Below are 27820 nucleotides of genomic sequence, written 5' to 3'. Positions count from 1 at the left end.
AACAAAAATGTTATTTCTGGGCCCCTAATGGTATCAGGACGAGGACGCCAATATATTTTAAATGAGAATAAATGATAACCTTCCTATGTGTTATCCAAAAATAAAAGGTTATTTTATCTTACAACTTTAAAATGGTCAAATAAGAATTTTTTTAAGCAATTACAAACCTTGCAAAGGTCAGTCCTATCCCATTATCTGCAAATCTGCAAGAGAAAAAAAAAATGAGAGAATATTTTTAAATTTACCAGGTCATGTACAAAGAGGTAACTCCCTCAATATTTGTCACAAAACCAGGATGTCCCAATAACATTTGCTCTCTTCAAGACCATAAAAAAGTTTCACTTCCTAATAACTAAGGGCAAAGACATCACTGTCAGGGTACCTGGTTCAAATCCCATCTTTGACAATTACTAGCTCTATGACTGGGCAAGTTACTCACTCTCCGCCTCAAATTCCTCATCTATAAACTGAAACAGTAACATAACTTTCCTCAGAGGGATCTTGATAGCATCAAACATACTAATTTATTTAAATCATTTAGAAAAGTGTCTGACACGTAACAGGCAGCATAAAATGTTAGCTATAATTGTTATTATTTTTTAAAAACAACTAGATAAAAAATTTCCATCGTTAATACTCAAACAATTTCTACAGATTTAATACAACATCAATTATTTGGATCACAAAAGGCAAAGATGAGGTGATATGCTAAGGAGCTAAGTCAGTGCCAAAAAAAAGGAATTTTCTAGAATCTTGAATACCAAATCTTAGACCAACATACATCAGACCTTTCCTAAAATTATATGAATGGAAAAAAAGTGAGCTGCTGACTGCCTCAAGTCATGTTAAGACACTAAGTCAATAGGCTTATTAAGGTGGAATTATGCAACTTTTGTGTTGATTGGCAATGGGAGTTCCAATAAAAGCACCAGAATGAGACAACTCCAAACATTTGCAGCCTGTTAACTCTAGCATACTTCCACCAGCTTGTTGTGCTTATTAATAATAACATGATTCCAAGAACCTCCACTGTAAGGCCATTCTACTGTTGGTTTTCTTAATCTCTCTAAAAATGAATACATCGTTGTCATCAGGTAATAACTTAGCAGAAAATACCCACGCTGAATTCTGAACGATAATGTCTCCTCCTCTGACCCAAGCTCCATTATCATTATTTTTAAAAGCAATGAGCCTGTCGATTAGAGCAGCAACACGTGGCTTTTCCGGGTCTGAATCCTGATGAGGCTGAAACCTTGGGGTTAAAAACAAAGGCTTTTTAAAAAAGTTATAAAAAGGCCATGGAAATCAGCTATTTACAATTGTGAACTGAAATGCCAAGAAGCTCGGTTAAATCTGACTGACACTTAAAAAAAAAAAATTGGATAAATATTCAGAAATTCAAAGAAAAAATGTTATATTTATTTAGACAAGTATCCAAAGAACTACATTCATAATTTATTAGCTATTTTTTAAAATCAAATTATATTCTAGAATGGATACCACAGAACGTCCGGAGTAGCAAAACCATTAAAACAAACAAACAAACAAAAACAAACCTCAGAACAGGAAATATGGCATGTTTTCACAAATTCGTATGTAATTTCATACTAATAAAAACATACTGAATAAATAAATCATATAGTTAATTATACACATAATGTAAACTAGAGCACTATTTGAATTGTGTGCTGACAAATGCTCTAGATATAAAGACAAAACTGGGGTCAATATCTCAAAAATGCCTATATTCAAAATTCACTACATTTAATTGACTTATTCATTATAAAGTTTGCATTTTACCTTTCTTTCCCTTCTCTCTAAAACACAAGAACCTTAATGAAAAGGTCAAAGAAATCAGTGTTAAAAACTATCCAACTAAGACAACTCAAATAAATAATCCCATAAGGCTACCTATTTTTTTAAAAAAAGAAATTATCTTAATTTTATTGAGCTAAGAAAAAAATAACTAGACAGCTTTTCAAACCCAATTCACCCAGGTGAGATGTTCAATTATACAATCAGGACACATCATTTGCAAAAATGCTACTCCATAGTTGCTGGCATACAGTAGGAGCTCACTAAATGGATATGTATATGATGGGAGATAGAGCCAGCAAAGATTTAGCACAGAGAAGAGCAAGTGTAAAGATCCTTAGGCATGAGTGAGCGTGCGATGCTTAAGAAACAACAAAAAAGGCAGCTAAGAGAGTAAGAAGCTAGTGGGAGAGGATAGACAGCGGGCAAGGAGGTGGTTCTTTCTTCTAAATGCAATGGGGAGTCATTGGAAGCATGGAATCAGGGAAGTGATGTGATTGGATTCACTTTTTTTAAAACAGGCCATGGCTACCACTTGGAGAATGGACTGAAGGAAACCAGTCTGAAAGCTCTTTGATGCGTTTCAGGCAAGTGCTGGTAGTGGACATGGACTGGGACAATGGCACACAGAGCGTTACAGCCACCTTAGATTATGTATATGACCCAGATCTTAACCCTAACTAGCTCTGACCCAAGGGGTAAAAAGTCTGACTTTAAACCATCATCTACTCTTCTGGTATTGTCCTTACTGACATAATATCAGGCAGATGGAAGGGCTTCTGATGAAAAGGAAACTATACAGTGTTCTAAAAGAAAGCCAAAAACAAGTGGAGGGCACAGAAACAATATCTGATTCTCTGCTGTAGCCATTTCATCTTTTCTAAACCTCCTATCCATATAAATCAACTGTTGCCCTCTTCCTTGGATATACTTCGTTTTCATCCTCTTTCCCTGTTGGTGTGCAGAAAACAGTTAATTTTCCCAATTTGTCATCATTTATCTGTGGGCTTTCAGCATACTTTTGAACCGTCCCTTAATTCTCCCCTGCTTTTACGGTACTAGTTGGCTCTAGCTCATTCACTCTTTTTGAAGAAATTTCCCAATTGAACTAAGAGCTTCCATGGGTTAAAATTCTCCATCTTTAGGCCCCATTCAAGATGGTGGAGTGAGATGCTTTAGGGCTGTATCCCCCCACAGAAGCTTCGAACAACCAGAAAGAACATCTTTCTCAAAACTACAGAAAACAGTTAAAGGATTACAGTAACAAAGCAAGCACTGAATCAAAAAAAAGACACCTTGGCTGGTCCCCCCTCCAACCACCAGGGCTTGGCCCAGGGCCAGCCTGCATTTCCAGTGTGGATCCGTGGTTGAGGTTCTAGAGGGAGCAGAGTAACCCTCACCTACACACTGGGAGCGTGCATGTCTGGCCCAATCTGCCTGGTGGTGGCCTGAGGACTCACCATCCCAGAGCTTGCCCTGTGTGTAGAAGGAAGTTCATAGAATTCTCCTACTTAAGGTTGTGGGAGAGCAGTCAAGTGGCTACCTGGGGCTATGGATTTTGGGCCACAGGACATCCAGTGCAGTACCTGGTCCATGAGGAAACTGTTTTCTAGGGAAGAGGGGACATTGGGAACCATGTAAATGGAATTCCCAGGACCACATGCAGGTCCCTATGCTTTGGCCTCAAGCTATTCTCTAAACTCACTGTACGGATCAACCTTGGAGGAGGGTACTAGCACATGTCAATCTGCAAAGACTGGGAAAGGCGTTTTCTTTCTTTCTTTCTTCTTCTTTTTTTTTTTTTCTTTTTAGCTCCTGGCATTCAAGGAAAGCTCTGTCATAACACTAGTTGAATACAAGCTTAAGGAACAGACATTTCAGAGTTTAAATTCCAGTGATAACATTAAAATATCAAAATGTCAGGTTTCAAGAAAAGGTTACGAAAAATACAAAGAAAGAGGAAGTGACAGCTCAGGCAAAGGAGAAGAGAAAAGCATCAGAAACCATCAATGAGGAAGACCAAATCTGGGACATACCAGAAAAAGACTTTTAAAAAATGGTCCTTAATATGCTTAAAGAGCTAAAGAAAAACTCAAAGAACTAAAAGAAATTAAGAAAACGATAGATGAAGAACACAAAGAGAATATCAAGTGATGAAAATTATGAAAAGGAGCCAAACAGAGCTGAAGAACAACACAGTAAGAGATTAAAATTTTCCTAAAGGGTTCAACAGCAGATTGGAGCTGTCAAAAGAAAGAATCAAAGAACCTGAAGGCAAGACAACTGAAATCATTCAATCTGAGGAGGAGAAAGAAGAAAAAAAAGTGAACAGAGCCTGAGAAACCTGTGGGATACCATCAAGCATACCAATATACACATGGTGGGAGTCTCAGAAGGAGAAGAGAGAAAGGAGCAGAGAGAATATTCAAAAAAATAATGGCCGAAACTTCCCAAATTTAATGAAAGACATGAATATATATATACATTCAAGATGCTCAACAAACTAAACAAAATAAACCAAAAGAGATCCAGACCACGGCATATTATAATCAAGTTGTCTAATGCCACAAAGGGAGAATTCTGAAAGCCACAAAAGGGAAACAACACATCACGTACAAAGGAGCTTCAATAAGATTAAATGCCTTTTTCTCATTGGAAAAAATGGAGGCAAGAAGGCAGTGGGATGACATATTCAAAGTGCTGAAAGAAAAAAAAATTGCTAACAAGAATTCTGTAGCTGGTAAAACTGTCTTTCAAAAATGAGGGCAATCTTTGTTGCTCACATGTGGCCCTCTCTCTCTAGCTAAGCCAACTCAGCAGGTGAACTCACTGCCCTCCCCTCTATGTGGGACCTGACTCCCAGGGGTGTAAATCTCCCTGGCAATGCAGGATGTGACTCCTGGGGATGAATCTGCACCTGGCATCATGGGATTGAGAACATCTTCTTGACCAAAACAGGGATGCAAAATGAAACGAAATAAAGCTTCAGTGGCTGAGAGATTTCAAATGGAATAGAGAGGTCACTCTGGTAGACAGTCTTACACACTATATAGATAACACTTTTTAGGTTTTAATGTATTGGAATAGCTAGAAGTAAATACCTGAAACTATCAAACTCCAACCCAGTAGCCTTAACTCTTGAAGACGATTGTATAACAATGTAGCTTACAAGGGGTGACAGTGTGATTGTGAAAACCTTGTGGATCGCATTCCCTTTATCCAGTGTATGGATGGATGAGTAGAAAAATGGCGACAAAAACTAAATGAAAAATAGGGTGGGATGGAGGGGATGATTTGGTGTTCATTTTTACTTTTATTTTTTATTCTTATTCTCATTCTTTCTGGAGTAAGGAAAACGTTCAAAAATAGACTGGGGTGATTGATGAATGCGTAACTGTATGATGGTACTGTGAACTGATTGTACACCATGGATGACTGTATGGTATGTGAATATATCTCAATAAAACTGAATTTAATTTTTTAAAAAAATGAGGGCAAGATTAAGACTATCCCAGATAACCAAAAGCTGGGAGAGTTTGTCACCACTAGACTGGCCCTACAAAAGATGTTAAAGAAAGTTCTTTAGATTGAAAGAAAAGGACAATTGACAGCAGATCAAAGCTGCATGAAGAAATAAAGATCTCCAGTGAGGGTAATGACACAGGTAAATATAAAGACCTTTACTATTGTATTTTTGGTTTGTAACTCCACTTGTTACTTCCTACAGATGTAAAAGGCAAATGCATAAAATGTAATGATAAATCAGTGGTTCTGGACTCATAATGTATAAATATGTAATTTGTGACAAGAACTACATAAAGGTGGAGGAATGGAGGGGTACAGGATCATAATTTGTGTATACTACTGAAATTAAACTGGTATCAAAGCAAATGACACTATTACAGATTTAGCATATTCAATTTAAGCCCCATGGTAACTACAAAGAAAATATAGGAAAATATGAAAGCTCATAGAAACGAAAATTAGCACCCAGGTTGCCAGGGGTAGGGGGTGGAGGGGCAGAGGTAACAGGGAATTAATGCATAAAGGGCATCGAGTTTCTGTTTGGGAAGATGGGAAGGTCTGTAAGTGTGATAAATCCCAGTGAAAGGTATGCTTGGGAATGGTTGAGATGGGAAATTTTATGTTGCATATATGTTCCCACAATTAAAAAGAAAAAAAAGAGCAATTGAAGAGATAATGACAATTAAATGCAATACATGATCCTGAATGGGATCTAGCAAGGGAGGAGAAAAGGGACACTACTGGAACACATAAAAAACTTGAAATATAAACTTTAAGCTTGATATCAATGTTAAATTTCTCGTCCTTGAAAACTGCATTTAGGGTGGCTATATAAGTGAATATCCATGTTCTTAAGTGTCCAAGAAGTATGGTGTATACAACCTATTACATACACTCCAGTGCTCAGAAAAAGATTGATAGACAGACACATAGCTAGATGGATGGATGGATAGAAAGAATGATACAGCAACTGTATCAAGACGTTAAAATGGGTAGATCTGGGTACAGATATAGAGGTATACTGGAGTCCTCTGTATGGGGTTTGTGCTATTTTTGTAACTATCCTGTAAGTTTGAAAGTATTTCAAAAATAAAGTTAAAAAAATTTCCCATCTTTGAATTCCTCTGTAACTTTATATGTTAAAGACAAGGGAACGCTCATCTGATCAAATCTTGAGTCAACTTCCCCTAAGAGGAACAGACCAAATATCTTCTTGATCCCTGAGCCTGATGTTTAATTCATGGGCTGGTTTATTACTCAGAAATAATGGAGAGCAGAGAAAGATTACCATTATCCTAAAATCACATACACACACCCAGTAAAAAACTTAAGCCATCTGAGCTGTGTGATGCTGGGCAAGTTATCTGACCTCCCTGCACCTCTGTATCACCACCTGTAAGATGGGGATAATGATAAAACCTATCTCACAGTTATTTCGGTAAATGACTTATCTCCCTTGCAGGCAGAATTTATGTGATTCATTTGTTTCCTCCAAAGTACTTTGAATTTAGTGGGTGCTTAATCAGTATTGCTGAATGAATGAATGAATGAATGAATGACAACATGGTGGGACTCCATCTTGTTTGTCTCACAAAACTTTTCCTCTTCAGAACCAGCACATGGGTGAGATGGGTATAACCCTAGAGCCAATTTTGGTCTTATCACCATCCTGATTTATTATAGACCTTACAAATGTCCAATCTTTTCTGACTATTTTCCTGCAGTAACTTTCAATCCAACCTACCTGAAACTCATTGTTCCATAAAACTTCAGGTCCCTTTGTGGCTTTTTGGCTCTTATTTCAGTGCTTCTATTTTCTGGAATGCTCTCTTCCTGCTTCAATGATCTAAGGCTTCAGCTTCTTTGGCCCAGGCTCAGCTCCTGTTTGTCGCTACATGTCTTAACCTTCAATTATGGTTTTTTCCTCAGAATTCTTGCATTCCTTTTTTGTTTGAGCCGTAAATGATTTAACATGTACTATCTTATATACCTATTACATTGCTTTTTAAAAATTGGTTCTTAATTTTCCCCCACATTTTGACGTCTTTCAAATTGGAATGCTTCTCATCATTTAATAGGCAGTGTTTTTCTTTCTTAGGGTTAATAAAATAATGGTGTATTTTATAATCAAAAAAAGAAAAAAAACTTAAACCATCATGGGTAAATTGTTTTATTGTTTAGTTTATCAAATCTAATTAAAATACCAACGGATTTTTAAATATATTTACTTATCTATCTATTCACTATTTAAATAATGCTCTGAGTTTCTTAGCTTCTCAACTGCTATCCGATCATTGCTTTAAAATATCTCAGCCTTAATTTGACCTGTAAAGAATCCTGATATGTAATTTTACCCCAGTTTTTTCTTGATGTCAGGGCTTATTACTGTCACAAGGATTCTGCCTCATACTTAAATCAGTTTCACTGAGCTATAATGAGGTTCCTACTTCATTCCCATATGAACAACTGGGGGTCTGGTGCTGTTTTTGTAAATATTTATCAGCAGAGTCTATTAAATCTAGCACCCTTTGAACTCCATAAACCAGTCAATCAACTTGATATACGGAAATCTAATATGGTCACAGTTTCCACTGAATATGACTTCAAGTTTGCCATCTTTCCCAGAAAATTTTGTTTCCTACAAGACCTTTTATTTATTTTGGCTCATGTATAGGATGTAAGAGAACGTTGCTAAAACGTGGATCCACATCCCAACCACATTTTGTGATTATAAAGGAGAGTAACATAGACCCCAGCTATGATGTGAATCTGAGGCTACAAATGCCTAAACCAGAAGCAGCTTGATTGCCAAGTTGGGGTCCTTTCCCTTTGAAACAGATTTAATGCAATGTTCCACTTGGACTACTAAAAATCAATTGGATATGCTCTGGATTGCAGGGACTAGACTAAAACATGATCACAGTTTGACTTGTTACTCAATTAATCACATGCTACCACATAGGCATATTTGGGCCCTTTCCCCACAGATCTCTCTCCTTTTTCCTCTCTGCTCTGCAACTCTAACATCTCTTTACAACTGTGAAAAAGGAGAAAAGCATCAACTTTCTCTTTGGCACTTCAATAAGATAAAAGCCTAGTCAGAGGTCCTGGAATAGCAGAATAAATATTTTTCTAAAACCCTCCTACAATATGACTCCCAGGGAGGAATGTAGACCTGGCACCGTGGGACGGAGAACATCTTCTTGACCAAAAGGGGGATGTGAAAGGAAATGAAATAAGCTTCAGTGGCAGAGAGATTCCAAAAGGAGCCGAGAGGTCACTCTGGTGGGCACTCTTATGCACACTTTAGACAACCCTTTTTAGGTTCTAAAGAATTGGGGTAGCTGGTGGTGGATACCTGAAACTATCAAACTACAACCCAGAACCCATGAATCTCGAAGACAGTTGTATAAAAATGTAGCTTATGAGGGGTGACAATGGGATTGGGAAAGCCATAAGGACCAAACACCACTTTGTCTAGTTTATGGATGGATGTGTAGAAAAGTAGGGGAGGGAAACAGACAGACAAAGGTACCCAGTGTTCTTTTTTGCTTCAATTGCTCTTTTTCACTCTAATTATTATTCTTGTTGTTTTTGTGTGTGTGCTAATGAAGGTGTCAGGGATTGATTTAGGTGATGAATGTACAACTATGTAATGGTACTGTAAACAATCGAAAGTACAATTTGTTTTGTATGACTGCGTGGTATGTGAATATATCTCAATAAAATGATGATTTAAAAAAAAAAAAAAAAAAAAAAAAAAAAAAAAAAGCAGCCATAAAATGGCAAAAAGTAAAAAAAAAAAAAAAAATAAAACCCTCCTACAAATTTTGAAAACTTCAATTCAAGTGTGTTACCAGCAATAAGAGCACAGTTTTGTTTTGGTTGGATAGACCTTCAGTGTGATTTAAAGGAACAAACTCTACCTTGCACTGTTATCCAAACAGAGGTATTCTCTTGGGTCAGCAGCACTAGCATTGGTTGTTTTGACACCTTTGTCAATAAATAAGCCAGCCTGAAAAATATAATTATGAACTGAAATTAATATGAATCCCAAGTTATATCTACATATATAATGAATATAATGATGAATGAAAATGTTTCAGCTCCTCATTTCTAACCAAAAAAAGAAAGGGGGTGGAGAATAAACAGCAAAAGCAAAGGTGTTATGAAAAGGCCTCCTTTCCTGGAATTTTAAAATTTTACCCATTCAGTCATTCAACAAATATTTATTTAATGCCTACCTCGTGGTAGGCACCAAGCATTAAATGATAACTTAATATCCTTGCTTTTGACACATGAACTGGTGGGAAAGATGCAATTAAATAAGCAATTACATTGCAATATGATAAACACATGAGAAGGGATGCACGTAAGAGTGGTACTTAAATGAGGCCTTTTTTTCAGGGGAGGATGGGAGTAGGCAATTCAGGGAATGTCCCCTAAAGGAAGTGGACTTCTAAGGCTTAGGACAGAAGGATGGACAGGAATCAACCATGCAAAAGAATGAGGTGGGGCCATAAGACACAGAGCAGGTGGTAGATGCTGAAGAACCCCTCTGGGGTTCTGCTTTTCTCTAAAAGTACTCAAGGGAATAATTTGTACAAAAGTATGGAGATGTGAGGGAGTATTTATGACATATCTGTCAAGGAAAAACACATCTTAGATGGACTATCAAGATTGTATGAAGGAAAGCTAAAGAATAAGGTTAAAGAGGAGTAATCACCAGGCCATACAGTATTGATAGACTATAAGAATCAGGACAATGAGGCTTTTAACAAAAGCTGCATAATCAACTGCATTTTTAAAAAGGACACTATAGCTACAAGACAAACAATGAGTTTGAAAGGGGCAAAAATAGACGCAAAAGATGAGGAAGGAGATGGTTTTGGTAATCCAGAAGAAAAATAAAGATGATCAGTAGTAACAGAGACAAGTGAACGGGGTGAGAATTCTTTACCAGGTAGAATTAAAATCTTTTAATAATTAATAAAAGGGGGGGTGAAAGAGAGGGCGCAGTAAAGGCTCATTTTTTCTGGCTTAGGCAACTAGATGGCTAGTGGTTTCATTCACTGAAACAAATACAGTAATAGGACTGAGGTCAAGAATAAGAAATTTGGTTTTGAATGTTTTAGTTATGTGGCATCCAAATCAGCTCAAGTAGGCAGTTAGATAAATGTGACCAACTTGGACTAGATAAGGATTTGGGGATCATCCCATCAGAAGCCATAAGTGCCAGTGTGTGTGTGCGTTCCTATTTATGAGCCACCCAAACATGGCAGGTTACTTTGTTTTTGCCTTGAAGAGTTTGATTTTCTTTGGCTCTAAAATATCATTCTGGATAATCATTCACAAAATTAACAAATTAAAACCTAATCAACACTCACATTATTTAGATTCAATATTCTTACAATTAGTAGAATAGACATAGTAGTCATCACCTCATTAAAAAAACAAATTAATTAGAATAAGATGGGTTTTTACACCACTTACAATTAGTAAATTTTGAGGATTTCCACTTTGAAACACTACTTTAGAATAATTATTAGCCTTAATCAACTATTCAGCTCACAAAACCCACTTCAAACATCTCTGTGTAAAGAAAATATTTTTCATCTCTCAAGTCTTCATCAAGTGATTCTAAGCTTTTCAAATCATAAGACACTTCAGTGTCTAAAGGACTCTCTGAGTATCATAAATGGAAAGTATTAATTGAAGTTTGGTGTGGATCATTCCAGGCAAAGATCTGGGCATCCATATCACAAAGTAGCAAAGTGTCCTGGGAGCACCACAAGGGAGTGGAAAACTGGATGCAAATACTATGTAAATTGGAGCTCCTAAATGGCCTTTAATTTATTTGATGTGTGTCATTTTCAACTAGGTCAAATATTCGTAAGCGATATTTCATTTATTTACATAATTTACATAATTTACATAATTACTTTTACATGACCATTCTACCAGTCACTGTCAACTAAGAGAAGAGAGGAAGTAGGCTCCTTAACCCCAGAAGTATATAATCCAACAGGTACCTCCCCTAGAAACACCTACTGATATTCAAGATTGTAAAGAAGGTGAGCGAGAGGGAAAAAATGAGGACACATGGGTCAAGTCCATTATATAATTATTCAGCAAACGGTGTACAGGTGTGTGCTGGTGTATATTCATTTATGTGTGTAGACAGAATTCTATTAAATGTCATGAGCATCAAAGGGTTGGGTATTTGCTTTTTTAATCACAAATTACTTTCTCTCATGACATGTTCTACCCCAAACTAACATTTCTTGATTGAAATCCATCCTTTACTCCTGTAAGTCATATATACCAATTATTAAAACTTAGGAACCTACCTTAAAACTCGAATGGACCCTGTTGTTATAAAATATACCCAATGGGGTAAGTTCTGGTTTTGCTAAAAGCTGCAATCCACTGGATTCCCCAGTAGGTTCCTTGTGAAATAAATACCATATTCCAGCATCCTACAATTGAAAGGGCAAGATCATTAGAAGCCTTACTTTGTAAAGCCAGTCTATGAAACATTCTTATTAGTAACTGCTTCACAAGCAAGTTTAATCTTTCTAACACTTATTTTTCACTGTTTCAGGTTAAGAATTGTCCATAACAAGTTGTGTACATATCTGGCAGTTGTATCACCGGTTTTTGAAAAGCAAATGTAATTCTGCCAGTAGAACTGGACAAAAGACAGAAATAATTGGCTGACAGCAAAATCTACTTTCAAAATTGCCTGCCCGTCCTTAACAAAAGTTATGCAGAAGTTAGAAACAAACAAGCCTTCAATGTGACCAGGAGAGACAGCCTTTAAGCAGTATGGGTTTTTTCTGTTTACCTCCAAACCTGATCAATAGATGAGTCATGCTTCTTAAACGGCTACTCTGCTGACAAGCAGAGCTCACTGACTTCTTTCAAACAACTCCAAGGCCCTTCCTGTCCTGAGGCAAATTTTTGCCAAAGGAAAAAACCACCACATGCATGAATTAGGATGCTGTCTCACTCTGGATGCTGCCTATTCAATTTTAGTGTTACTGACCTTAACAGGAGCAGAACAGTCTAAAAACTTTTGACTCTCAAAATGAGACATGAAAATGGAAATACATTTTGAGTTCTTGTGACAATTTCTGTTAACCATTAAAAGTCCAATTAAAAATCAGCCCAGTGTGAAAGACAACTTCACATTAGGCAACTTTGATTAACCTTAAAACTTAAATATCCAGTGTCACAGGACAGTATGAATTCAAAGCCAGCAAACATTGCTTCAGGATCACGTTCAGGACCATGTGCCAGCTGCACAGTAAGACATTCACAAAGATTTCATAGTCCAATGGGAAACTCACAGATTACTAAAATATAATATATGTAACAAGGACTATATTAGTTGTCATGAATAAAGTCCTTTGGGAATGGAAATGAACTGTGGAAAGCATATAAGCCTGCAGGCCAAACTGAATGCAATATTTAACATGTTTCCATAACAGACAAGTCAATGGAAGAATACTTGAGAAACCCAGTTTCTGCTTTTCTCACAGGGAAGCCTTGCATCCCAGTAAGGGTATGTGTGACCTTACCTCATTTTTCATGGTCTATCGGCAATTTGTTTGGATCTTTAACCCATGACTTCAGAAAACAGCTGAAAGAAATCTCTGCTCTGGCTGTTCACTTGTGATGTAACATAGATCAGAAGATGATACTGAGTAAGACTCTCAGTTCACCTTTAGCCTAAAATTAATCTTCCAATTAGAAACTTAGAGCACAAATATCATATGTGCCCAACAAATATTTCATGAAAAATGAATGAGTGGAAACCCAAAATGATGAAGTGTCCGGGACTCTGCCCTCTCAAATAAGAATCTTTCACTGACAAGGACTTTCAGAATTTATGTTTTTAATGAAAATAAGAGCTCTAAGTTCAATCACCCTTGTATCTTGGGATGACTGTATTCTAATTATCTCAAAAAAATACTCCCTTCAACTAATCTTTTAATTCATTCCTAGGAAGCAATACTAGGTATTTCTTATCTTTTGAAAATTTTAATAATGATGATGTCCAAATATAATTATTTAGATATCACTGCAAAGTTCAGGTTTCTGTACTATAGTTTTCTGCACAGATATACTCTTAACAGTATAGTGTCTTAAAGATTCATTTAGATTATAAATTGACAGTTTTAAACATAATTAGTTTTAATAGAGATTTCTTCAAGCTTATCAAGGGGATATTTCTGCCATCCAAGAATAGTTCATTTATTCCCTTAAATTATTCTCACTTGTGTGTGGGTGCTTGTAGGTATATTAAATAATTCAAGGCCCATAGTTGAGTTTAGCTACTTTACCAAGAAGATGAAATCCAACTTCATATAATCCCTGCATTTAACCAGAATGGCAATCATCACGGCATTCCACAGAACAATCCCATATAAAAAAGCTAAGGCTTTTCAACAGTAGAAACTGAAATGATCAGCTACTCGCCTTACTTAAATATGAGAAGCCATGAAAGGCTGTACATAACACCCTAAAAATATGCTCTAAAGATGACAGGATAATCCTAGAAGTTAGCTCACCTCTTTTCCTCCACTTGACATTTGCCTTATTGTACCCACAGACACCCACTGCCCACTGCCATGAATGATTTACAAGAAATAGAAGAATCATCTCATCTATATCCTGCTCTCAAATAAACAAGTAGTACCAGAAATCACTGTCAATATTGGCACACCCACAAGTCATCATGTTACAGTCATGTAAACCAGAATATTTAAAAACATGAATAATAAAAAAAAATTGGAAAGCACTTTAATCTAACTTACCTGGGAGCCCGCAGCTGCGTTGTTAATCAAATGATTGTTGGGATGAGCGATCCAGAAAGTTGAAACAGCCCTGAAAGGCATTTTTTAAGGTGATTTAAACATTCTTCATGAAAAATCTTGCCCACTAAACACTTCCTCCAAAACGTCTTGCCCAAAAGTCAAAAGCTTTGCCCATCACCCATGAATTTCTCTCTCTGCCAGTTACTCACATACAGTCAGTGGCAGGCACGGGGATATAGTTTCCAAATACTTTCTCTCGCATGGTGGTACACATGGAGTTATTCCTGTCGGTGGGAAGGAGGGTGCCCGGCTTGGTGAGGAGTCCAAGATTGTGGAACAAAGTATTTCTCTGTTCAATACCGTCTTCCAGAAAGAAACAATGACCTAGTGCGTCAAATCCAATGGTGTCTTTTATCTGCAGAAATACAAATACACCGTACGATTGGTACCAAGATTGACTGTGATTTAAGTGACAAGTGCTATTCAGTGTAGCATGCTCAGTTTGAATGTAAAAAGAAGTTTTAATTTTAGCAAAAGGGGGCAAAGTCAAATGTTAGGTTGTGTTCATCTCACAGAAGGATAATTTGGAAGGCTGAAAAAGTATGCTTTATTAAGAAAGGAAAACAGCAAAATTCACAGTAGAAGCAGGACAGAGGAAGTTGTGTGATTAAACAGTTGACTTGCATAAAATTGAGAAGTCATGAGAATTGAGAGTTAACTTTCTATAACGTGCGTCAATATGTTGTGAGGCTACTTACCAGCAAGCCATTTGTCCCATGCACAGTGATGCACCTTGAGAAGCTGTGATGGACTGAAAGGCCATCTACAAATGTTGCATGTCTATACCCTCCTTTATAATCCACATCTCCACACAGGTGAAAATGAACAGGATACCGTCCCAGCTGCTGCTGACCCATGTGTTTCAGTTCCACATAAGAAAGATGGACTGCAGTGAAATTTTTCTTTATCTACATGACAAGATAATCAAAATCAAACTGATACTTTTTAGAATAGGAAAGTAGCAAAACACTGTTTTAATAGAAAATGTCAGAGACAGAATACATACTAAAACATTTACATTCTTTTGCACCTTGTTTTCCTGGATCCCCAATTAATAATTTAGCAAATGCTTCTTTACATATGTGAGTACTTTGGAAAGTCATACAAATAATCTCTACTTAGGGGAAAAAAAAAAAAAGCTAGCGTAATCAGGAAAATGGCAAAAACAATTTCTGTATAGATGCTCTGATTTGTTCAGATATTGTAGCCATTCCTGATCTCATCTTGTTGTTTCATTTCTATATCATCCACCAGTTTGGTTAATAGTTTCTAAGTCCTCCCTCAAAATTTTAATTAGCACATAATCTTGTTTGCTTAAGGTCTTTATAAAGTCTTTTATAAAATTCCTTTGCAACCCCACATCTGGGCACTCTTAACATTTTTAAACACTGGATTTTCAATCATACTACAAAAAAACAAAAGAATAGCACTGACCAGTTGCACTTCAGAAATTAGTGCAACAGAAATGTTGCTAAACTTCATAGCCTACTCAGTGCACAGAAATAGATTTGAAAACACATGTAGCCTTCATGCAGCCTTCTTAGTACATACTATACTGCCTAACACATATTAAGTGCTCAATACATATTTGATGAATCATACAGATAAAAATATGCATACAAAAATATTTTTACAGAAACATTGTGTATGTGCATGCTACTGCTCCTTTAATAACCATATGCTTAAAAAAAACTATTTGGTTGTTTCAGAAATTGCATACATAGATACTAAGATCTTTCATTTTTTGTCTCTGTATGATTGCTTCTTCCCAATATATTGATTTACTTCTTCACAGTACAATTCTTAAATGGCTTAACTGCAAGTCCAGGTCAACTAAATAAACATACAGCTTTCTCTTTGAATTATCTAAATTCTCTCCATTATTTTGATAGAGAAATAAAATAAGATTTATAATGTATATACATATACATCTCCTTCCAAAGAAACTATCAAATCCTTTTGCATACCAAAACATGTCCCCCAAAGGTATCATAATCGAAGAACTGGCACTGGTTTTCAGCATAGCATGAGTCCTCCATTTCTCCTCGGATCACAACATTCCGGGTGAGAATTCCAACCTCAGCTCTCATGTCTACACCATCTACAATTTCCCCCATGTGCAGGAACTGGGGGGTTTCTGTCAATATGGGCAAGGGAAAAAGAATATCAGAACAAAGAAAATGTGAAACATTTCAAAAAGACGTTCCTCTTTAGCTAGCAGTAAATATCTGAAATTATCAAACTACAACCCAGAGCCCTTGAATCTTGAAGACGATTGTATAAAAATGTAGCTTATGAGGGGTGACAATGTGATTGGGAAAGCCATGTGGACCACACTCCCCTTTGTCCAGAGTGTGGACGGATGAGTAGAAAAATGGGGGCAAAAAAAAAAGGCACCCAGTGTTCTTTTTTACTTTTAATTGTTCTTTTTCACACTAATTTTTATTCTTATTATTTTTGTGGGTGTGGTAATGAAAATGTTCAAAAATTGATTTTGGTGATGAATGCACAACTATATAATGGTACTGTGAACAACTGATTGTACACTTTGTCTGACTGCATGGTGTGCAAATATATCTCAATAAAATTGAATTAAAAAAAAAAAAAGACATTCCTCTTCATTCTACAACCCTAAGGCTTTATCAACAACTTGGCTTCTGCTCCCATTCTCTAACCTGAGGATCACAGAATCTCAAGGAGCAGGAATGTTAAAGATCATCCAAACCAACCAACCACCCACCCAAGGCCTGAACCCTCACTGCCAACTGTCCTGCCAGCACTGGATCCCCCACATGGACAGAGAACTTGCCCCTCCTAAAGCAGTTCAGTCTCATCCTTGGACAGCTCTAATACTCTGAAATCTGCCTAATTTTCCAGAATTTCCCTCCCTAGTTCCTGTCCATATACTCATGTTCTTCTTTCCTGAGGGCATATGAAGAACCAAACACACGGTGAGTCCAGGAAGATGAATGATTTTGCAGATGTTGATGACAGGGCCTCTGGTTGCTTCTACCTCAAGGCTAAAGTAATCTACATTTGGGCACTAACAGTATAGAAGTTATCTTCTTTTTTTCCCTCCCTGATTCTTATTTTAATGTATTATGCATTCTTTTAGTTTTCCAGCTTTATTGTAAGTTTAGAAGCATTTGAATAATGAACTTTTCTCTGATGCTCATGTTATAAACTTAGGAAGGAAAAATCCAAGTAAATCTTGGGAGGTGAGATCATGGATACTTGTTATCATGCAGACTTGTTAACAAGAATGGGAATTTCCAAAAAAATAAAAATAAAAATAAAAATAATGATCCCAGACGGTCTAATATTTTCCTTACGTCTGTATTATCAAGAAGGAAAAGTACAACCCTGAATGAAGCGCAGAGAAAAAATGCCAAGTGAGTCAATCAGCCTATTTTTTTAAAAACAGAAATTTTCCCTTAAATTTCAACGCTCCAAAAGTGAGCACTTATTGAATAGTTACTGTAAACTCTTGTTTTGTGCCCTAAATGCATTACATCAAGTACAGAAGCAAGGAAAGCAACATGATGAATGAAATGCACAATTAATCTCCATGACTGAGGTAATGCATGGAAAGGACTTCGCATAGTGCCAGGCTCAAAGTACTCGGCAAATTAAGATTTCCAAACACAACTTACAGTACAGAAGCTCATTGTGCATTGTTCTCCGTTTAAAAAAATACAGTATTTAAGATTATGATAGGAAATGTAGTCTAGGAAACTACCTTTTTGGTTCCATTTAAAATATTTGTGAGATCTGCTTTTTGCGAAGCGAGTAAGCACTCAAAAACCATGGGATATTTTTTGAAGAAGAATGGGTTCTATTAAAAACTAGCTCTACTCTAGTGGAAGACTTATAAGAAAGATGCTGGAAAGGACCTTGGAAAAATCAGTCCATCTAGTCTCCATCTTTTTTCCAAAGAAACTGAGGCAGCATTGCTGATATGCCTGCTACCTATCATTAACAGCAAAACTAATGCTCAGTAACTACATTTATCTAACATCCTCTGGAATCTAATGTTCAGTGCACCCCACTGCTATGATCTTCATTAAGAAGTTGATGACAACAATGATGACGACGATAATGATCAGGGTTGTGGGAGATTCCAGGAATCATATCCTAAGGAAAGAGTGTTGTGTTTCCCAAGAAGCACCCTAAGCAGTCTGATACCTTTGACTTTGACCTGAAAATGGCTGCAATCAAGACAAGGGAGAAGAGTAAACTCCTCTGCTTGGTACATAGAATAGTCTGTGCTTGCGACCACAATCTGGTCTCCGGGTTTCCAGCTACTAACATCATCCAGCAGATGAAGCTTCACTCCATCCACAACCTCCACCCGGAAACCTGAAAGAGAAACACCTACACCAAAAAACAAGAAAGAAAGTGATGCATTAACAGGAATTTTATTTTTTCTAAAATCACCACCCCTCCACACACACACTGATACACAAATCAAAAGTTAAGACAAACACAATTCAGTACATTTTTACTAATGCTAACTATGTGCCAGTCACTCTGCAGATACTAATGATAAAAATAAAAAATGAAAGCATAGATCTCTGCACTCATGGAGAGAGAGCTCCATGCACACCTAACCATAATAGGATGAAAGATATCACTTCAGCAAACTACTCTTTTACAATTTTGAAGAGGGTTCTCAATCCCCAAATCCCTTGCTGTAATTCAACTCTATGTTAAAATTGTAAAGCCACCCACAAATGATCTAATATATAAGAAAAATATATCATACTCAGGAGGAAGTGACCAAGTACAGTACAGGTCTGAAATAAATACCCAATGCTTCAATTTGACCCAAATACAGGATAAGAGATAGGACATTAGCAGATTTTCTAGTCTTACACATAATCTTGCTGTTAACAAAATAAAAGTTGCCTTAGACTATCCCTCACTACTGTTCCTTTGCTCATACTTTATTCTTTACCTAGAACGTCCTTCTACCCTTATTTATTTACCAACCAAGATACTGTCCACTTTCTAAGATTCATCAAAAGTCTTCCCAAACATCCTTGCTGGAAGCAACCTCTCTCCTACTGGTATTCTTGCTGCTCTTATTCATGCAATTCCAATGAGTCAGCTAGGATAGCCCAGCTTCTGGAAGGTTCTATCAGTGAAGACAGCAGAGTGCCTCCATTTGTATATTCACCACAGATGACTGCTGAATGGAAGAATGTTCCCTAATAAAGATCTGGAATGTGATTTCTGGCAGATGTGATTATGCCCCCTCTCCAACTTAGCCACTTCCCTGGGGTAAAAATCATGCAATCCACCAACTGCTAATTACTGATCTCTCCTAATACTTCCTTTTAAAACTCAAAATTGGTCCCAATTAGGCAGATAAAACCTGAAAAGTTGATCCAACTACTCCATAATTTACACATCTTTTACATGCAACCAAACGACAGAAGCATTTCCTACTTCTAGTAACATATGTGATATAATCCATCATGAGCCAAATGTTGATTTCATGGAAATGTATATGGACTAGATGGAAGCCACTTCATATCACCAGTGGAGAAAGAAAAACTCTACACTTCAAAGACATCTGTTTCATAAGCATTCTGTACTTCTCTATCACCCTCCTTTAATTAATTGGTATACTACCCTGGGGCTTCTTTAAGATGCTGACTCTTAGCGTATAAGGTGTAACCACGTTATTGTGAAAACCGTGTGGCTCACACTACCTTTATCCAGTGTATGGACAGACAAGCAGAAAAATGAGGACAAAAGGTAAATGAATAATAGGGGGGTAGGAGGGGTATGGGATGTTTTATTTTTATCTTTTGGAGTAATGAAAATGTTCAAAAATGATGGTGGCCATGAATGTATAACTATATGATGATACTGTGAACAAATGACTGCACTTTAGAAGACTGTATGGTATGTGAATATACCTCAAAATTGCATTAAAAAAAAAAACAAAAAAAAGATGCTGACTTTAAGGGGAAGATTAAATCAGTGAAAAAATCACATTTATTCAATTATGGGAATCAAAAGGAGAGAAATTCAGGCCAGACACAAGGGATATTCTAGATATTCTTACATCCTTGAGCCAATTACCCTGATAAAATCTAATCTGGGCAAGTCTTGGATTCTGTTGTTTCAGACTCCGATCTACCCTGCCTTTCTGTTTCTACAAAGCACAAAAATAGGTACTTAATAAAGTATTATTATGATATGTTTCTTGTATCCAGATACTAAAACCTATAATGAACTTTTGTCCAAATGATAATATGAATGATAATAGCTATAATAATTATAATAATTAAGTTGTTAGGACTTTGCATGCCTCAAAACAACTTTGAGAAATAGAAACTATTATATCCATTAAAGATGAAGAAACCAAAGCTCAGAGAGGTATATAACAGCTAAAATATGGTAGAGCCCAGAAATGAAAACAAATCTAATTACAGAACCCAATTTCTTAACCTCTGCATTATACTGCCTTCCCAAGAAACAAAACAGGAAGGTTAAGAACAAAGATAATCAAAAGTCACGGCAGCAATAACAATCACTACCTAAAAATTCAAATTTTGACCAAAAAATAATAATAATCCCCTTTTTAAAGGGGGAAACCAAAAATTATTAATTTTTCCATATAAAATTTCAAAAAGGATTTTTTTTTTAAAAGATGACCACTAGGTAAATAAATTTTGACTTGTAAAAAGGACATTAGAAGATTCCAAAGGAGCCAAGAGGTCACTCTGGTGGGCACTCTTACGCACAATATAGACAACCCTTTCTAGGTTCTAATGAATTGGAGTAGCTAGCAGTAAATACCTGAAACTATCAAACTACAACCCAGAACCCTTGAATCTTGAAGATGATTATATAAAAATGTCGCATATGAGGGGTGACAATGTGATTGGGAAAGCCATGTGGACCACACTCCTCTTTGTCCAGTGTATGGATGGATGAGTAGAAAAATGGAGGCAAAAAAAAAAGGCACCCAGTGTTTTTACTTTAAGTGTTTTTCCACTTTAATTTTTATTCTTATGATTTTTGTGTCTGTGGTAATGAAAATGTTCAAAAATTAATTTTGGTGATGAACGCACAACTATATAATGGTACTGTGAACAATTAAATGTACACTTTGTATGACTGCATGGTATGTGAATATATCACAATAAAAATAAATGTAAAAAAAAAATAAAGAGAATGCCATATTGCTATTGGCAAAAAGAAAAAAAAAAGGACATTAGAATTTGTTTCTTTCTTTGGGGAAAAAAAAAGTCAGAAGGTTAACTATGGGGAAGATCTATACCGTTCAATACCTCACTATTTTCTGGCTTCAGAGAAAATTCTGCCTACGATGATCTCCTACTTGCACTACTGAACAGGAAGTAGGAAAGGAAATAAGCTCATCCTCCCTGCTTCCTGGGAAGAATTTCCACCTCTTCCAGCAAGTAGGAATCATGGAGAAGATGGGCCACAGACAATATCCTATGATAGAGATAGCTAGGATTTACCCTCTTCCAGAAATGAGCACAGTCATCAGTAATGTAGAAATAAAAATAGCATTTCCAGCAAAGGTAATTATCTTCCGCCAGATATCTGACTTGAGGATCTAGATGATAAACTCTTCATGCAGGACCTAACTTCTGCTTGGAAATGCTTCTCAACCACGTCGGCTTTTTGTCAGAGGCAACCACAGTGTCACAGAAAGAGTATTAGCAGAAAACTTAAGAGACAGGGAACTTAAAAGCATAAGGATTTACTTCTTCACTTTGTGTTTATTTGTTTGGTTAGGATAAGAATTTAATAGCCAGAATTGATTAAGAACTTCTACACTCAACAACAAAAAGACAAACAACCCAATTTACAAATGGGCAATTTGTTCCTGTTCGTGGTGGGGAACCTCTACATCCCTGGAATTTCCCAAGTGGTAGGGAGGGCTTGGTCACATTAGAAAAACCAACCATCTAAGCAGGGAGCTGGGGCTTTGAGCCACTTCATAGCAGCCAGACCCCTGGCAGGGGAGAGAGCTGGAGATTGAGGTCACCCACCTGGCACATATGCCATCAGTGTTGCCTGCATAATGAAACCCCAATAAAAACTGGACACTGAAACTCGATTACACCTCCCTGGTAAGTAATACTACATCTATGTGCGGGGCGGTATGGGAGATCTGTGTTTGGGACCCTCCAACACCCTAGGTATCTCTTCTTTTGGCTCTTTCTTGTTCATATCCTTTTGGCTATAATAAAACTGTTATCTGCGCATTAAGAAAAAAAATGGCAAAAGTCTTGACTAGACATTTCTCCAAAGAAGAGAAACTGCCCAAAAAGCACACAAAAAGATGGTCAACACCATTAGCTATTAAGAAAATACAAATCAAAGCTTCAATGAGATATCATTTCATACCCACTAGAAGAACTACTATTTTAAAAATGAAAAACAACAAGCATTGGAGACAATGTGGAGAAATAGAACACTCATTCATGGCTGGTGAGAATGAAAAACCATACAGCTGCTGTGGAAAACAGTTTGGCAGTTCCTCAGAAAGTTCAGTATAGAATTACCATATGTCCTGGTAATCCCTCTACTAAGTATACACCCAAAAGAATTTAAAGCAAGGACTCAGACAGATATTTGCACAGCGGTGTTCATAGCGGCATTATTCACAGTTGCCAAAAGATGGAAGCCATCCAAGCGTCCATCATCCAATGAATGGATAAATAAAATGAAGTATACACATACAATGGAATATTTTTCAAAGTTCTGACACATGCCTCAACATGGATGAACCTTGAAAACATCATGTTGAGTGAAATAAGCCAGACACAAAAGGACAAATGTTGTATGATCTCAACGATAGGAAATAATTAGGATTAGCAAATCCATAGAGTCTGAAACCGAATACCAGGTTACCAGGGGCCAGGGTGGGAGTAGGGAACAGGAAGTTAATACTTAATTGATACAGACTTTCTGTTTAGGGTTATGGAAAAGTTTTAGTCATAGATGGTGATAATGGCAGTACAACACTGTGAATGTAAATAACACCACTGAGTTATATATCTGAATGTGGTTAAAAGGGGAAATTTTAGGTTGTATATATTACTAGAATGAAAATTTAAAATAAAACAAAACAAAACAAAAAAACCACCACACAACTGTACAAAACAAATGGGGACTCCTAATGTAAACTATGGACTATACTTAATAGTACAATTAAAATAATATTCTCTCATCATTTGTAACAAAGGTACCACACTAATGCAAAATGTTAATAATGGGGTGAGTATATGGGAAATCTGTATTTTCTATATGATTTTTCTGTAAACCTAGAACTTATTTTAAAAATTATGTAATAACCTACAAATTTAAAACTATGCTAAAAATAAAGTTTATGTTGAACATTAATCCAGTAGCCTTGATTTTTGAAGATGATTGTATAACTATAGAGCTTTTATAGTGTGACTATGTGATCATAAAAACCTTGGGACTGACACTCCCTTTTTCTAGTGTATTGATTGATGAGTAAGAAAATAAAGACAAAAAAATAAATAAATAATAGGGTTATGAGATGTTTTGGGTGTTCTTCTGTTTTCTTTTTTTTCTTTTTTTTTTTTGGAGTAATGAAAATGTTCAAAAATTGTTTGTGGTAATGAATGCACAACTATACGATGATACCATGAACCACTGATTGTACACCTTGGATGATTATTTGGTATGTGAATATATCTCAATAAAATTGCATAAAAAAATAAAGTTAAACAAACAACAACAAAAAAAAACAACAACAACAAACAAACAAAAAAAACTTAGGGGCAGTTTTAGATCAAGTTAGAGCTTGGTCCCAGCTTCCCCATCCATAAATACCACCTCCTCACTTCAAAACCTATAAGGTTACTTGGAGGCAACATGTAAAAGTCCCTGCTACATACTAAGGAATCAATTTATTTATTTGTTTTAAAGCAAAAGGTTTTCTCTATTTAATCACAATCATATACAAATATCCCATCCAACCCAACCAAGTCATGTTTGTATCATTCTTAAAATATCTAACATTTATGGCTTGCTTACTATACACAATGTGCTAAAACTTCACATTCTACACATTTAATGCTCATAGCAGCACTATGTTTCCATTGTTATCCTCATTTCTCAGATGAGGAAACTGGTTTAGGAAGGTAAAACCACATGCCCATGATCCTAAGTTGGAATATCAACCCAGGCCTTCTGTCTCCAGAATCCATGTTAATAAATACTTTGCTACAGTAGTGCCTGAAACAGAGGAGTGACCTCAGTCTAAAGTAAAGTTTTCTGAATAATGACAAATGTAATAAAGCATTTCTTGATTATTCATTTCATATTGATTTTGACATAATATTTGGCTGGAAAGGAAGGGTGGTAGGCAAGCTCAGATACAGAGCTACAAATCTACACCTGGAATTACAAAATCTGGCAGGGAGGTGGGTTAATAAAAAATTCTACAGTGAACTTCCTTAAGAGAAAAGTATCGGAAGCAACCTTTGTTTGAACAAATTATAGTTCTTTTGTAAGATAGCTTACCATAAAAAAATTACGTTGAAGAAAAAATTTTAAAGGTATAAGATAAGTTTACGAAACATTATTTAAGGAGAGGAGCGCAGCAAGTCAAAACAAAATGAACACTAAAATATTATGTAGCAAAATAATTATCTCTGAATGACAGGATTAAAGGTTAATTTTTTCTTTCTTCTTGGTGCTTTTCTGTGTATTCCAACTTATCCATAAGATAAATGTATTATATGGATCATCAGGGAAAAAAATTGCTTAGAAAATGAGCTTATTTACACAGCATGCACATTCTACAGGTTAATTCTCCTATGTCTGAAAGCATGTGTTTGAAAGTATTGTTTGCTGACATGTCTACATAAAGAGAAGACCCAGAGTACAAGATCATGTTCACCATCGTTCATACACCCAGATTGGTTCGGCTGACACCAAATCCAGGGGAAAAAATCCATTCCTACTAGTTAACCATACTATATAATTCAAAAATTAGGAACAAAATCTAGTTTAGGGTACCCAGACTAGAATAGCTCATTCTCTAGTCCACAAAAAACCTTGAGTCTATAAGATACAGAGCAGTAGGGAAATGATAGGTTTCATCTTCAACTAGCTAAGAAATCTAACCAGGCAGACTGTCATTTGAATATAATATCATTAAAACAACAACAAAAAAAACTGACACAATACTTACCCATCTCTTACAAGAGTATAAACTGTACTTGCCTACCTTCAATCCACTCACTATAAGCTGTTACAGCAAACTTCTGACCATCCACAGTATAAAATTCTCTTTGGGCAAGAGCCTTTCCTCCACTACTATGATTTTCATAGTTTCTCAAAGATTCATTGCAAGATGTACTTCCACCATCAATGACACCAACTAAAGCCCAAGCTTGCCTAGAATGAAAAAGAGCATATGCATTTGATTATTTGCCATGGTACTAAACCAAATCCCTGACACAGATGTTCTGGCAGGTGCGATTTAATTCTTACACTGTATTTCATTTTTCCGAGCCTTTTTCCAGATTCCCTTGAGGTTGCAATTCCAAACCTTGACTGAAGTAACCAAGGCCATAGAATACTTTAAATACCTGGCTGTCCAGCTCTGTAGCAGGTGAAACACAGACACCTGAGACATCAATTAATCATTGACTTCCCTCCTCAGTACACACCCATCTCATTCAGGTATCATTCCAGCCATAAATCCAGTTGGTTTCCCTATTTCAAAATGATTATCATCTGTACTGTTTTAAACGATCCTCTCTGCAGTGTTCTCAAATCTGCTGCACAATAGAATCACATGGGGACCTTTAGAAATATATCAATGCTTGGGCCCCAACCCAGACCAATGAATTCATAGTCTCTAAGGGAGGGGACTGGCACTGGTATGTTTTTAAAGCTGCTAGAGTGATTTCAATGTCTTAAGAACCATTGAGTTAGAGCAGTGGTTCTCAAACTGTAACAGGCTGCACAAATCACCTGGATGGCTTGTTAAAACAAACTGCTGGACCTCCTGAGTTTCTGAGGTGGAGCCTATGAATCTGCATCTCTTAACAAGTTCCTGGGTGATGCTGCTGCTGCTGGTCTGGAAGCCATACCCTTTGAGAACCCTTTGAGTTAGAGGTTAGATGTTAAGAGTAGTGAGTAGTTCTCAACTTTGCACTTCAATCACCTGGGGGTCCTACCCTCCTCCCCATGCCCACCCTGATGGGGGTGAGACCTGGTAATTTGGATTTCTGAAAGTCTCCTGGTGTGCAGCCAAGGTGGAGAACCACTGAGTTAGAGGTTTCTCAACATTCTCAAATCAAAGCCAGTAGAATCACTAGCCAAAAGATTTAAAATTTCACATTACAGGTTTATATACTGAAAACATTTGGAAATGCCATTTCATTTCTGGGATACAACACATCCCAAGATCTTGTTCAAACTTGTGGCCAAAATCAATTAAAGAAAAAGGACGACGACAAAAAGCCAGAAAACTTGGCTTAAGACTTCTGGTTTAAAACATGAAAAGAAAAACATCAATTTCCTACTCTAGGAAAAAAAAATACCAAATGTGATCTATGCCAGACAGATGGCTGGATAACCACAGATAAAAGTCCACCAAAACATGTCTACACCCTTATAAATTCCACATCCGCCCCTGCATGGATTAGCCACTCTTTGGGCTTTATAGCCCTATTTATATCCCTTAACAGAACAGAAAGAAACAAGTGAAGAATGTCTCATATTAACTCCCATTTAAGAGGGAAGGAGAGAAGAATATCAGAGGCTTCCTTTATTTACCACAACTGCCTCAGCAATTATAGGACAATGTTCTATTCTATTGACATTATCTCCAAAACACTCCTACTTCCCTCCTCCACTTGAGGAAAATTTCAATGCACTAGAACATTATCTTCAAAAGGGTATGTGTTTGTGTACATTGGAGATAATGTCAATGCAATGGAACGTTGGCAAAGGATCACAACTCTAACTCCTCTGCCAAATCAGTCACAGTAATTTAAACAGAATTCAGAAACCAGTAGGGAAAGAACGCAAAGAACCAAAGAAGAAATTCAAACAAAATATTCACAGCTAATGATTACACAAATCTAGAAATAATAATGACATCATGAAACAGAAGTTGTAATCCCTGGCATCACTGGGAACAAAATCAAGAATGTCTCCACCTTTAAAAGACCATGCTCCCACTCCTAAGTCCATGAATTACAGAAATACGTGTACATGTGCACCAAGAGATAGATAAAAGAACATTCAGGAAACATTTTTATAATAGGTCCAGACTGGAAAACAACCCAGATGTCCAGCAATAAGTAAATCATAGCCTATTCATGCAACAGAAAATATATAGCAATAAAAATAAGCAAGCATTACATGCAGCAACATAAATGGCATTCAATAACATAATGTTGCACAAAGAAGCCAGATACAAAATGTCATATATGGTCTGATTCCATTTAGGCAAACCTAAACTTTCTAAACTACAGAAAACAGCTCAACTGTTCTCAAATTCAAGAGAGTGGTTAGCTTTAGTGTGAAGAAGAAGTGAACAGTGCAGAGAAGGG

General features: G+C 36.5%; 1 protein-coding gene across 5 annotated transcripts in view; it reads right to left on the bottom strand.

Annotated features, from left to right (window-relative positions):
* Nucleotides 1-27820, bottom strand: part of CEMIP2 (cell migration inducing hyaluronidase 2) — an 80362-nt gene that overhangs the window by 27846 nt on the left and 24696 nt on the right. For 4 of the 5 annotated variants that reach the window (XR_005210822.1, XR_005210823.1, XM_037798662.1 and 1 more), the window contains exons 5-14: nucleotides 25480-25649; nucleotides 18408-18596; nucleotides 16190-16359; nucleotides 14921-15130; nucleotides 14372-14577; nucleotides 14163-14232; nucleotides 11691-11819; nucleotides 9267-9355; nucleotides 1121-1252; nucleotides 168-203 (exon numbers count right to left, since the gene is read on the bottom strand). Coding sequence is in view for 3 of the 5 variants with exons in the window: in XM_037798662.1 (XP_037654590.1) it covers nucleotides 168-203; nucleotides 1121-1252; nucleotides 9267-9355; nucleotides 11691-11819; nucleotides 14163-14232; nucleotides 14372-14577; nucleotides 14921-15130; nucleotides 16190-16359; nucleotides 18408-18596; nucleotides 25480-25649 (1401 nt within the window). In the remaining 2 variants the exon portion in view is untranslated. Of the gene's footprint in view, nucleotides 1-167; nucleotides 204-1120; nucleotides 1253-9266; nucleotides 9356-11690; nucleotides 11820-14162; nucleotides 14233-14371; nucleotides 14578-14920; nucleotides 15131-16189; nucleotides 16360-18407; nucleotides 18597-25479; nucleotides 25650-25843; nucleotides 25971-27820 lie in introns of all 5 variants that reach the window. The other variant, XM_037798663.1, reaches the window with a different exon arrangement.

The sequence above is a fragment of the Choloepus didactylus genome, chromosome 10 (assembly GCF_015220235.1).
Source record: "Choloepus didactylus isolate mChoDid1 chromosome 10, mChoDid1.pri, whole genome shotgun sequence".
In the NCBI taxonomy this organism is placed as follows: Eukaryota; Metazoa; Chordata; class Mammalia; order Pilosa; family Megalonychidae; genus Choloepus; species Choloepus didactylus.
This window is presented reverse-complemented; position numbering and strand designations above follow the sequence as displayed.